The 14158-nt window shown below is 40.2% G+C and overlaps 1 protein-coding gene across 1 annotated transcript; it reads right to left on the bottom strand.

The window, feature by feature from the left end:
* Positions 1 to 1076: 1076 nt before the first annotated feature.
* On the bottom strand, positions 1077 to 14110 carry LOC149016890 (heptahelical transmembrane protein 4-like). The gene is made up of 4 exons (XM_089151155.1): positions 13859 to 14110; positions 13383 to 13759; positions 11253 to 11577; positions 1077 to 2019 (listed from the first exon to the last, which is right to left on the bottom strand). Exons 2-4 carry the CDS (start codon positions 13670 to 13672, stop codon positions 1366 to 1368), a joined length of 1269 nt encoding a protein of 422 aa, XP_089007281.1. The 5' UTR covers positions 13673 to 13759; positions 13859 to 14110; the 3' UTR covers positions 1077 to 1365.
* Positions 14111 to 14158: the final 48 nt, after the last annotated feature.

The following is a 14158-nucleotide window of genomic DNA, read 5'->3' as shown; positions in this document are numbered from 1 at the left end:
CAGACACCCAAGGAAGAGAGTTCCGCTCCATCTTGCTGACAGAGCAACTTTTGCTAGGAGTCAGCTAAGCTATTAAGCTCTCTGGAAATGTGAATAAAGTTGATAGCCTTATACAATCGGTCAATTTAAAAACATCTTCGACAATTCCCCGACTATCCATTGGAGGAGGGGAGTTCTTGTTCAAGGTGTTAAAAAGACCGAGGTAGTCAGATTTCAGCTCTAGATCCATCTATCCTTCCAAGACACCAAAAAGGAGGCTTCCCCTTATTGCTAAGGCCTTTGTGTAATCAACCATGGAATGATCAACATCAAGGCCTTTGTGCTTCTTCAACTGATTTAAATTATATTCACCTATCTATTTTAATGAGTTTAGGGGTTTTATACGACGAACTAAACCAAACCACATGGTTAATTGAAAGAAGAAGAAGAAAAACAGGGTATTGCACTTTGTTGGGAAATAAAGTTCCGGTCCTCATTAGTGGGAGGCATGAAATGTGCTAATGTTTTGGAACGCCTAATTGGAGCCTATGTTTCAAGGTAGATCAGGCGCATCTATCTAATAATCCGATCCATGAAGTGTGGTGAAGTGAAGAGGATGTTCTTCATCTACTACCAAAACCAAGGCATGCTTGCCGTTAGGTCTAACTTCTTCTCTTCTTTTTATTAGTAAATCACACCGACATGCAATTGCAATGACTTCTAGAATGATGGATTTACTTTCTGTTTTATTTTTTCAAACCAGCCATAAGGATAACGGCCAGGCTAGAAGGGGCGAGGAAGGCGTGGAGGGACAAAAGTTCAATCCTACTAACTGTCTCTACCTAGGGAGTTGCCACTTATTGTGCTAGAAGATCATCCTGATGGATTCAGTTGGGAAGCAATGATATTTGCCATTTGGTATTGAAGGCCTCTATTTTACGATGCAACCCAGGGAGATAAGCTACTTCCATCCCCCACACAAACACGCAAGGCCTTGTCAAATTAACCATCGAATTACCCTCCAAAATTCTCAACTCCATGGAATGAAAGACACAACACTTACTTATATGACCAATCTAAACAAAATGTGCATCTCATAGTTTTAATCCTCTCTTCTATTAAATAATATATTGTCTAGAGAGTGACCTTCAATCTTACGGTTTACATAGCTTGAAGTGTATTAATTAGCCCCCCAGCAAGCAGCTGCATATGCCCCAAGCACACATCGATGTAGCAAACTTGCATTTCATGCATCACTGCAAACCCACCACATAAAGAGAAATCAGAGTTCAACAGACATACAATGGAGACATACTTATCCTGGATTGGAGCTGGCACATTCTGTCTACCAATATAACAATTCACCCATGCGACAAGTCAATTCTCTTAGCAACCTTTTAGATCTCGCCACCTGAGGTACACCAAACCAGCACGGTAGTGTGTGTAAGCCCCTGCCACAACCAACACATGAAAAAGCTGGTGGCTGTGCCCTGCGATGTCGAACTTTCCAGGTTTCCACCGCTCGGGGATCCTCGTAGCATAAACCAGGGCTCCCATCCCATAAAAAAACCCCATCAATATCTCATACCCTGTTGTGTGGAGGGCCTCAGGCTGGTTTTGGAACAAAATGAGCTTGTGCAGTATGGGTGCCACCCCTGACATCCCCATCCCCAAGAAGAGGGATGCACGAATTGTCCGGAACTCAGGGCTCTGAAAAACTGGGAGGAAAGAAACTACAATGGTGGCAATTCCAAGGATGGATATGAATCCCAAATAGAGGTTGCAGAAGAATGGGTTGCACATGAAAGAGTAATAAACTGGTGGAAAAAAGGAGGTTGAGATCAGGGCAGCAATGCCAGTGTAGTCAAGCCTGAGCAAAATGTAGGATAGGCGGGGGGAATGGCAAGACAGGAGATGGCAAGCGCTGCTGGCTAATAGACAGAACATGGCACCACCGAGGAAGGCGAAGAAAGGCCACCTTGTGATTGGCCGAACCGTCAAGGGTGCTATCATATTTACAACATCCTCTTTCACGCTACTCTGCATTCAACCAGAATATGATCACTTCTCCCCTAGGTTAAGTTTCAATCAAAACATGGATATCACATTAGCGTGTCAAAGAAGTCCTAAAGCAGCAAACAGTGTTAACAAAGATATTGCACTATTATTTAAGAATTAAACAATATACAGAAGCAGAGGCCAACTTGACAAAGATAACATCAATAATTCAATGTTTAAATCTTCAAAATGGATATGGCATAGCTACACAATGCTTTTTTGGGCATGGTTTAATATGGTTGAAATAGCGTGACACACTTAGGATAATAATAAGATGTTGTAAGCCACAAATTCTTGGCACTTGGCAACATAAACCAAGTGTTGGTCATAACTCATACGTGGACAAAAATGTAACAACACCGAACAGGTAAGATACCACATATAAGTTGTACAAAATTACACTGTATATACTCTTACACCCATTTCAATTCTTGACGCAAATAGCACCGTAACAAAACTTTTGATAGTATGATCACAAAAAGGCAACCTAAAATCCTAATTGGAGAGCCAGGATTAAGCCCACTGGATATGGAGTAGGTATATTTAAGCGGGGAGTAAATTGGAAATATCAATTATCCCAGTTGTGTGGGTCAGATTAGTTCTTGTAAGTTGGAAAAGACTTTATTTTATTAGCTGGGGTGCAGACCGGTAAAATTATGTACACGGTTTTATGTTTAACCTACTATGTTCAGTAACTTAGTTCTTAATTTGAATCTTGACTTCAGCTGTCAGATTTGAGTTTCTATCTATGAATCTCTCTCTATATTACTAATGTATCCCACAATTTAAAATTATATTTGTTACTCATAAACAGCAGTTGTTGGAAATCATCTTACAGATCTATTCTCTTTTTCAATTGAAACTTCTTTTTCTTCTTCCCAGTAGGTCTCTCTGCCTCTTCTAACTTCAACCTGGTGTCCCATTGCAGCAACTCAGGGAAGACTTCACCAGCTCTGAGCTCTTATTCTTAAAGATCAACAATACCTCCTTCCTTCTTCCTTTCCTTTCCTTTCTTTTTTTCTTCTTTTCGGTTGGGGGGGGGGGGGGAATGGGGCTGGCTTAGTTCTTTTGTTTGCTCTGACTGGTTTACTCAACAGACCATGTTTTCCACCACTACTATTTTAATGATTTTAATTGGAAAGCCAAATCTCCACTTAGCTTTCAGTTTGGATTTCTGAAATGTAACTTATAAATCAATAAGAACTTTGAAAGTTGGTAGTTGTTTCATCTTCATTTCATTTTTCTGTTATGCTCTGTTCTGCAACCATAAAATCTGACTAGTAAATTCATTCCTCCAACTGCATCCGTCTTATCGCTAGAAATCAGTTGAACTAGGAAAACAGGTTAAATAACTCCACTTGTCCCAAGTTTGGTGCCCATCCAAATCAGAGGCGAGGAAGTTATGGAATTCTGCTACAACATTAAATTGTGAATTCAGGACTTCTCAAAACCTCTGTAACTATTCTGTCCATACCTCCTCTGATATTCCCTGGTCAGTCCTTACTGCCTTTGTTTTTATGTAATCAAGTACAATGTCCCATTACCGTCTGGCTCAACTTGGTTCTTTTGTTTCCCACTTGCATGATATGCCTTGACCATAACACAAGGACCCTATTTTCAATTTTTCCCAAATTTCTTTTCTAGTTAAAAGTTAAAACTATACCAATTTGGACTTATGCCCAGAAGATCTACGACATAGGCTATTTACCTAATTAGGAGACTTATGGAAAGGTATAGAGAGTGTAGGAAAGACCTTCATATACCTAGAAAAAACTTGTGATAGAGTTCTTAGAATGTTAATTTGGCAAATACAAGTAAATACATGGACATAGTTAAAGATATGTATGATGGTTCAATGACAAGTGTAAGAACAGTGGGGGGACAAAGTAATGAATTCCCAATTACAGTTGGGCTACATCAAGGATCAACTTTAAGCCTATATCTATTGGCATTTATAATAGATGAATTAACCAAAGACATTCAAGACAAGGTTCCTTGGTGTATGCTTTTTGCTAATGATATTGTGTTTGATAAATGAGACTCAAGTAAGGATTAATACCAAGTTAGAATCATGATGAGCAATTTTGGAATCAAGAGGCTTTAAACCAAGTAGAACGAAAAAAATATCTAGTTTGTAACTTTAGCCATGATTGGGGAGAAAATAAGGTGGTGAAACTTGACGATAAGGAGATTCCTCAGAGTGATTGCTTTAAGTATCTTGGTTCAATCATAAATAAAAAAGGTGATATAACGTTTCCCAAAGAGTCAAAATAGGGTGGATGAAGTGGAGAGGTGTGTCCGGGGTTTTGTGTGATCGACATATTCGATTAAAGCTTAAAGAAAAATTTTATAGGATTGTCATTCGACTAGCTATGATGTGCGGGTGCAAAGTGTTGGGGTGTTAAAAAGAATCATGTAGACAAACTCAATGTAGCAGAAATGAAGATGCTAAGATGGATGAGTGGCAAAACATGGAAGGATAAGATAATGAATGATTATATTAGAGTTGGTCTGGGAGTAGCTACCATAAGTAATAAGCTACGAGAAAATTGTTTGAGGTGGCACGGCCACATTCAATGGAGGCCTATAAATGCCCTTGTACAAAGAAATGATATAATCCAAATTGAAGGAACTAGGAGAGCTAGGGGCAGACCTAAGATAACCTTGAGAGAAGTGGTGAGAAAGGATATGCATAGCTTAGGCCTTGTATCTAGCATGGCTTCAAACAGAATTGATTGGAGGGCAAGAATCCATGTAGCCTACCCCATTTAGTTGGGAAATGGCTTCTTATTGTTGTTGTTATTGATGTTAAAACTATACTCACTATGGTCTTCCAATTAAATCCTTTTTCTTTATTTATTTCTAAATTGGCCATATGAACCCAAGAATCCGGACGCTAACATGTGATTTACTACTTAAAACCATAGATAGATCATCTGACAGAACTCATCCAAATGATTATTTTAATTTTTTTTGGGGGCACGGAGATGGGAGGCATTGGAACAGGGGAATCATAGTACCCCAAGTACATAACTTTACCCAATACTTTCTATCATGTTCTTTCTTTAATTCTTCACCCCCTCTAACAAGTAGGTTAAAATCCACAACTCCTACTTATTAACAGAACCTAGTTTAGTGTAATACTCCACAATCTTGTTGATCAATCACATCAAACTGGGGTTGGTAGACATAAATGGAAGGGTTAGTATACACACTGAGAAAAGAGGTTAGAGAAGGATGGTTGGCTATGAAAGCCATCAGCAGTAATCAAAATGCGGATCAGATCAGAGGTGAGCTTAGAGGTCCCCATGCTGCTCCGATGAGATTGTCGTTGCTACAACCTGTTGACCCCTCTTACCTTTTCAACCTAACCATGAACACAACTGCTCAACTAACTTCCCTGCCTCCACCTTCAGCCCCCAATTTCCACTACCTTTGCTCAACCTTCTCCTCTCGGTCCCTCCACCTCCAACACCTCTGGTAATCCTTAGCCACGGTCTGCCCTCTTCGCCACCCCAAACCCACCCATTGATATGGTTTCAAACATTCCTTCATCCCTCCCTCCACCTCTTCTGAGACACTCTTTTTATCCATTGTCCTGCAACAGCCCTCGAACTTGGCATTTTATTATGGCAGCATACTATGGTTAGGCAATTTCTTGGATCACGGCCTTCATTCAACGTGGTTAAGGCCTCTCGTTCTAAGCAACAGCTTCCATTAGGCAATATGGAGTTTTTCATGATCGACATTAGTATAATCTTGTTCAACTTTTCACTTAGCTTAGACAAGGAAAAGGTTCACGAAGGCCCACCTTGGCTTATCGGTACCATCCCAATCTTCCTACACCAATGGAAACGTTGCACCCCCTCCACAAGGTCGACCTCGATACTCTTCTCTTGTGGATCAATCTACCTGGTCTTCCCTTCAAATATTAGAACTCTTATTGTTTGAGTAGAACCAACTCAGCTCTCGGCAACCCCATTCATTCAAACACTAGAACATTGAAGATTATCACCTGTCTTTTGCTCGTATCCTCGTGGAAGTCTCGGTAGCCAAGCCCCTCCCTTCCCTTATCTCCATTCATGGGACTACCTACAAACAACGAATTGCCTATGATTGGACACATCTGCATTGCGATTGTTGCCACCTCTTTCATTATTGCTCAAACTCTTGCAAACTCAGTCTTAACAGCCATCATCACCCCTACAAATGACCATTTTGCTCCAGCTTCCCTTTTGTTGCCTACCCCACAGTACACCTCGCTTAGTTGACCCCCCTTCGCCGGCTCTATCGGGGTCCCCGAACCCCGGTCTTGACCCTTGCACGGTCTGCCCTCGTGGCACTGCCGCTCTCTGCGCCTTGTCTCATCACCCCTACAAATGACCATTTTGCTCCAGCTTCCCTTTTGTTGCCTACAAAAAGATTATCGTAGTTAGGCTACATAAAGGGTCAACTTTAAGCCCATATCTATTTGCACCGGTAATGGATGAATTAACCAAAGACATTCAGATGAGGTCCCCGGGATGATATTGTGTTGATTGATGAGACCCAAATGGGGATTAATTCCAAATTAGAATCATGAAGAGTAACTTTGGAATCAAAGAGGCTTTAAACTTAGGAGGTCGAAGACAAAATATCTAGTTTGCTTAGTCGTCGAGCAAATGATGGGGGGGGTGGTTGGTGGGAAGGGGGCCCCGGGGTGGTGTTTTAGGTACCTAGGTTCAATCATAAGTAAAAGAGGTGATTTAGAGGATGAGGTTTCCCAAAGAATTAAAATAGGGTGGATGAAGTGAAGAGGAGCGTCCGGGGTCTTATGTGATCAACGTATTCCATTAAAGCTTAAAGGAAAATTTTATAGGACCGTTGTTCGACTAGCTATGATGTACGATGCAGAGTGTAAGGTTGTTAAAAAGAATCATATAGATAAACTCAATGTAGCAGAAATGAGGATGCTAAGATGGATGAGTGGCAAAACTAGGAGGGATAAGATAAGAAATGATCATATTAGAGTTGGTTTGAGAGTTGCTCCCATAAGTGATAAGCTTCGAGAAATTCGTTTGAGGTGGTACGACCACGTTCAACGGAGACCTATAAATGCCCCTGTAAGGAGAAGTGATATAATCCATATTGAAGGAACTAGAAGAGCTAGGGGTAGACCTAAGATAACCTCAGGAGAAGTGGTGAGAAAGGATACGTATAGCTTAGGCCTTGTATCTAGCATGGCCTCAAACAAAACTGATTGGAGGGCAAGAATCCATGTAGCCGACCTCATTTAGTTGGGAAAAGGCTTATTGTTGTTGTTGTTTTTTCCCACCCCACCTTTATTCCAACAAACAAACATAGCCTAAATGACCCTATCTTCCCTCTAGCTTTCACCGTGCACAAACTTAGGCCCATTCATGTGTTTTCTCTCTATCTACCCCCTTCTCTCTCTCCCCACAGGGCCCCACTCATCCAATTCTTCCCTTCCCCTTCATGTCCCTCTGTTAGAGCATTTGTTCTCCATTGATTTAAAATGAATACAACCAAGTCTTACATAGAGAGCTTACAACCTTAATTACAACCCTAATAGAAAAAGAAATACAACCATTGAAAAGTTAAAATAGAAACAATTCAGATGGTTATCAATCAATGGAGGCCAATGTGGAAAGGGCTAATACGGAAAGAGGCACATATGGAAACAATCCTAATGGTTGTCAATCAATAGAGGCAAAAGTAAAAACGGCCAATATGAAAAGGGGCTGGCATGGAAAGAATTTTAAAGATTGTCAATCAATGGAAGCTAATATGGAAAGGAATCAAATGATGACAAACAATGGAGAGTGGATATGGGAAGAGCTCAAATGTTGACAACTAGTGGAAAGCAGGTATGGAAGTAATTTCAAATTCAAATGATATCTGTCAATACCCTCTCCCTCTCTCGATCCATCTCTACCTACTCAAATTCCCATCCATACGTGTCATCTTCCACTTACCCCCCAGGCCCCCCCACTCACCCCCAAGTTTCTCCTTCCTCTTAGTGTCCCTCTCCCTCTCCCGTTCCAACTCCTCTAACCCTCACCATGATTGTCAAAGCGTCTGCCTAAGGCTGTTTTTCAACCGCTTAATTTGTCACTGCTTTGTTGACATTCAGTTTTCAGCCTAAGCAGTTTTATTCTATAAAGCCATATACAAATTTAGTAGTTAGTCATTTTAGAATCGGGAATTAGTGAACATCATTAGATGGCCAAGCCATCTATTTGGCATCACATTATCGTAGAGGTAAGTAAAAATGTAAAATTACTACTTTCATTTTCATACTTATAATACAGTCACATGTTATGATGTTTGATGAGATGAACTTATGTTTGCGTTCTTTTTTTTATAATCTTTTGTAATTATGATTCTTGAATTTTTTATTTTTTTTAGGATGAATGTGATTCTTGAATTTTTGATTAGCCTATAATAAAAATTTATCAGTTTAAAAGTACTTGTACTGAAAAAATTTTGACCCAACCGCTTTGGTCGCCTTGCTGCCTTGACAACCATGACCCTCACCCACTCTCATCTCCCGCTTGACCCTACGACCCCTCCCACTTTCCCTTAATTCAGTCACATGTTATGATGCTTGATGAGATGAACTTATGTTTGCGTTCTTTTTTGGATAATCTTTTGTAATTATGATTCTTGAATTTTTAATTTTTTTTAGGATGAATGTGATTCTTGAATTTTTGTTTAGCCTATAATAAAAATTTATCAGTTTAAAAGTACTTGTACTGAAAAAAAATTTGACCCAACCGCTTTAGTCGCCTTGCTGCCTTGACAACCATGACCCTCACCCACTTTCATCTCCCACTTGACCCTACGGCCCCTCCCACTTTCCCTTAATTCTCTCCTTCCTCTTCATGTCCCTCTTCTCTCCCAATCCAACTCTGCCCCCTCTAACCACCACTCACTCTCATCTCTCTCCTAAACCTATGGGCCTCCCAAATGGGCCTTATTCCTTCCCCCATTCCTTCTTGGGCCTATCCCAACCCCTACTCCTCCCCCTCTCACCCCTTGCCACCCACCCCTACCACGTCCTTGTGGCCCTCCCTTCCCCCCCCCCCCAACAAAAAAAAAGCCCATTGCCACCCTTCCTCTCACTCAAAGCCACCCTCCCCCTTCTTACAACCAGACTCAACCTTCTTTTCCCTCTCCTCTGAACCCTAGTCCAGCCCCTCCATCCTTCTGTTTAGCCCACCCCAAACCCTCTTTGTTTGACCTTCTTCCTCTTCTACTACCTCTCAGGAGTTAGGGATCTCTAATTTTCCCGAAAAATGATATCACCACCCCATTGTTTGTCTCAGACCGTGATGGTTGCATGAGAAGTAACCGGGTGCCCAAGGATCAACACCAACTAGATGGTGATCTCTTTGTCAACTTGAAGACACCCAGAAGGAAGAAGAAACAGAATAAAGCAAAAAAATAAGGACCCGTTGTTCCCTCTACATTTTGATAATTTTTTGTGTCGCTTGCCCTTTAGCTTTGTTAGGCCTGGCTCCTTTTGTTAGCATATTTCCCCTTTGTAGCCTTCCTTGTACTCCCCCGCCCCCCTTTTTCTTCCTCTTTCAGTTAATGAATTTAATTATTCATAATTACATCAAATTGACTGTATATTCCCCCCCCTAAAAAAAAGGGGGCTCACACACTGGAAAAGGAAGGCCAATATCAATAGTAAAAATTCAAATTTGTTCTTCATAAGCTCCAACAACTCTTTTCTCGTTCATAAGCCACTTTTAAAGTCCCAAGGAACAAGCATATTATGGTTACTTGGGACCCAAATACCATCTTTCTTCCCCTAGGCACCACTAGGCTAGGTGTTTTCTCCCCTCCCCCCTTGTAGTTTTTCCTTTTGGACTGTTTATAATACATTTTTATTCACCCAAAAAAAAAAAACTCAAATTCTGAGAAGTTGACTAATTAGTCAACATCCAATTTGATCCTATAATTTGACAATGGCATTATAGTTATTTCCATATCAAACAATATGCATGAAGTTACTGATATCTTAGGCCAATCCATCAGATTACGTAACTAGTTAAATTGGACATTTTTCAATCATAATATGAAAGACAGAGAGATTCTCTATAACTAGTTAAATTGGACATTTTTCAGATTACAGAAAAACATGGGAGCAAATCATGTTTTAAGTTTAGAAATTTGGTTACAATAGTGCCAATGTATCTAATGCAGAATTGGCAGCATATGCAAGGAAGAGAAAAGCCCAATGGTCAAGCCCATCAAAGCCTAAGGATATGATCCAAAACAGCCCATTGCTTGCATGGGAAGCCATGGTCTAGAACTATTGTAGTGGGTTAAAGTTAGCTCACATGTGTTGAACTTCATAGTCTATACCTAAGTCCAAGTCTAGTTTTTGAAAAGTTAATAAAAGGGGCTGTGGTTTGAAAATAAAATTACTCATTGTCAAAGGAGTTCTCCTTTGTCAAGAGTTAGGTAGTAGTTGAATTATTAATAGGTAGGTGGTGTTTGCTAGTGGTTGAATGTTACCATTAATGTTTATGTCTCTTTAGAATGCGATATAAAGATACTTGTGTAAGAGGTGAAGACACAACTAATGAATTGAAATCAAATTGCTTGCTAGCATTCCTCCTCTTTGGAGAACCCTTGTATTTGATCAAGGTAGGTTGGTGATCGATTCAATCGATCCACCTTGCGGTGTGAAGCCCGGGTGTTACTTGTTACATGTTACATTGTTATTGTCACTTTCTTCATTATAGTTCTGCCCCTATTTGAAGATCTATTCAGCCTGTTTCGTTATATGCTATTATCCTTATAATACCATTCTAGTTTCAGCTCTCTTTCCCATCTAAACTCTGTTTCACCTTAAGTCCATCAAATCTGAAACTGATTCCCTGTGAAAGGTCCTATTTGGCTATTGTTTTGATCAATCAAATACAGTACTACATTAGTATCTCATCAGGAAATAAAAGAATTATGTCTATTGCAGCAGAGCTATTGAAGTATACGTCAGAGATTGCCCATCTAAATTTTTTTCCTAGCACAAGCTCTCCTTTACTAGCTCTGATGTATAGTGCAGAATGTGGTGGATTTGCTCTCATAGCTTGAGAAGTATACATACTCAAAATTGAGTTCAGTGGATTGGCAAAACTAAATTCAAGAACAAAATTAGAAATTCACAAAAGACGATAAAGCCAAGGATCAAATGGCATTACCAGAACACAAACATCACTGTGGTTGCCATTGGAGAACCTCTCAGGCAAACAGTTATTCAGAAGTTCCACAATATGCAAACCCGGAAGTGATGGAAGGAAATCCACTGAAGATAAGGAAGACCTTAATTCATTCTGCAGCCTATACAGATCAGCCATGCTGGGCAAGGATGGCAAGCAGGTCAAGAGTTCAGACTGGATCTTGTGAAGATCAGCTTTCTTCAGCACATCAGGAAAATGTTGCAGAGAATAAAGATCCACGACCTTTGGAACTGTCTTTGCTGTATATATGGTCAGAGCTAGGAAAAGAAAGAACCCAATCAAGTGCCTGAAACAGGAAGTCAAAAGTTAGAGGGTGACTTCTGGAGCCAAATAAGGGAGCAATCTACTGTGCACCAAAGCCAAAACAACTTGCCGTAATAAGACATAAGAAACATCTAACATAAATATCACAGAAAGATGATCAAAATTTAACCCATCAAAGCATTGCATCACCGGAAAGGACAGCCACCAAAAGCAAGAACAAGTGAACATAGCAAAGAGGTGAACACAGTCCACGCCTTCTTCAGGATGTTCTAATTCGCTAAAAGTTTGCAGCACAGAAGGTCTCCCTCCCCCCCCCCCCCCCCAAAAGAGAACCATAAACCTACTATAGATAAACCCTAGACCCAACAGAATAATCTTTAAGTATGACATGGAAACAAGATCTACATTTATTGTTTGGAACTGAAACATTCATCCTCCCTTTGCTCTCTATAAGGTCTTCCCAATATCTCCACATTTACAAAGAGGGTGAAAAAGGTTCACATTACAGGCCAACAAGTTTAAGGCATACAGCAAGAGGGGGGGGGGGGGGAAGAAGAAGAAGAAAAAGAAGCGCAATTGCCAGCTGATGCTGGGTGGATATCAATTGTAATCGACGTTACTTCAAAAGATGGTGCACTTTTTTGTTTGCATCTAAAGGGACAGAATCAGCTGATGTCTCTGGTTCAGACAAAAGATGTTCAACACTTCAAGTAGCAGACAGCCTCTGGAGAAATGTGTTACCAGCAGGTCCTATTGTGACTTTATCAACAATGCAGAATCTAAATGATGAGATTAGGTGTGAAAGCAACTTTTCTCCAAAATTACAGAAAGAGAAGGGAGGAGAGAGATGGCACAGAGGACTTCTTGACTTAGTGAGGTTATTACCAGAAAGCCAAGATATAGAAAGGTGAAGTGGTGTTCCTCGAGATCTTATGAGGGTGGTAGCCTCTGCTCAAAAGTTTAGATAATCTCTATACTGGAAGCTTTATCAGACAGTTACAGTTAAGACAACCAAACATACAGTTACGAAGTAGTTGTTACTTGAATAGAAACTACAACAAACACAACGGTTCAAAAAAAAAAACACTTCAATCTACAGAATCTCTTATTTGATCTCTAAAATATCAATACTTTGACATCCACCGATTTGGTCAAGAAAGATCTGTTTCTTTAATCTGTACATTGTTCCTCTTAAACCAAGCAGAGATACCAAGTTACCATTACAGAAGGATTAGAGCATTTTGATATTCAGCTTTAGTCAGATATCCTAAGCAGTAAATGTAGAGCTATTGCTCAGGATATAGAAAGTGGCCTTCAAACATCCGATCATATTGGATTGAATCTTAAAATATAGATACAGTTCCCGTAGCAAATGGAAAGTATTTTGGTTAACAAACTTGGAGAGGATCACAACTCGATCTCAATAGTTACAAATCCCCACCTTTTTCATGAATTGAGGGGGGGATAATAATAGAAAATTACAATGTTTCAGTATCTATTGGCAGTAATAAGTTATATAATAGAGGCACATGTATTTATAATAGATAATATTTGGGACTCCAGATCCTAAGGACCAACTTTTCAGGACGAGGAAACACAGATCTAACAAGCAAAGACATATCAGGCATCGAACCCAACTAAGATCATAAAGAAAGTCCATGCCAGATACAAAGAAAACGAACAACGCACCCAAAAAACCGAAACAAAAAACAATAATAATAAGTAGAAAAGGGAAAAGTAATCTTTATGTATGGGGTTTCTTTTTTATATAAAATCTTGGTGGGTTAGGGGAGAGGGGTCACGGTGATTTTGGGTTAGAAAGCTTACGTCCAGACATTGAGAGTTTCGTTGTGGATGGTGAAGATGCTAAGAAAGATCTGCTTGAGTGGCCACTCGGATCGATAATGACCCAAAATGAACTCATTATCTCTCAAATAGGCGGGCAGGGAGTGGTATTCAACAAGCTGATATTTCATCTTCTTCCACAGTCGCTTACCCTTGCCTTCCTTTGAACAAATAGCCATGTTCCCATCTTCGCGCTCTGAAGTAGTAGAACCCTTCTCAAATGCCTCAGAAGAGACCACCAAATTCTGGCGATTCTTGTCATTCGTACCCATCCCTGCCCTTGAGTACCGATATAAGCCCGTGAATTACCGTTGATGAAGAAGATATATGCACGAATTCTCGACCTTCAGGCTTCAACCCTGGCTTTAAAAGTTAAAACTCAGAACAGAAAGCCAACGGAAACGTGACTAAACAATAATTTCGGAATCATCGCCAGAGAGCATAAACAGGAACCGAACCTTTTGTGGATTCGTGTGCGGAAGCAAATCGACGACGGAGGTTAAAAAGGGAAGAGCAGACGGGAGTGGAAAACTAGCAAGCCACGTATCTAAAAAACAGCGTTGTTTAGAAATTGGCAGGGGATGGAGTTCCAAGAATTCAAGAACTCTACATAAATAGCAATAATATAAATAAAAGGAGAGAAGATATTTATTATATGTTTCTTCTTCCAATTGGCCCCAAAGCCTGTTCGTCGACTCGCAGGAGGTGGGAGGCGGAAGATACTTTCATATATGCTGATTCTCGTAAGAGATGCGGAG

The sequence above is a fragment of the Hakea prostrata genome, chromosome 4, assembly GCF_041222555.1.
Source record: "Hakea prostrata isolate BN-2017 chromosome 4, UWA_Hpros_2, whole genome shotgun sequence".
In the NCBI taxonomy this organism is placed as follows: Eukaryota; Viridiplantae; Streptophyta; class Magnoliopsida; order Proteales; family Proteaceae; genus Hakea; species Hakea prostrata.
The sequence above is the reverse complement of the archived record's forward strand: the minus strand, read 5'-3'. Positions and strand labels throughout refer to the sequence as shown.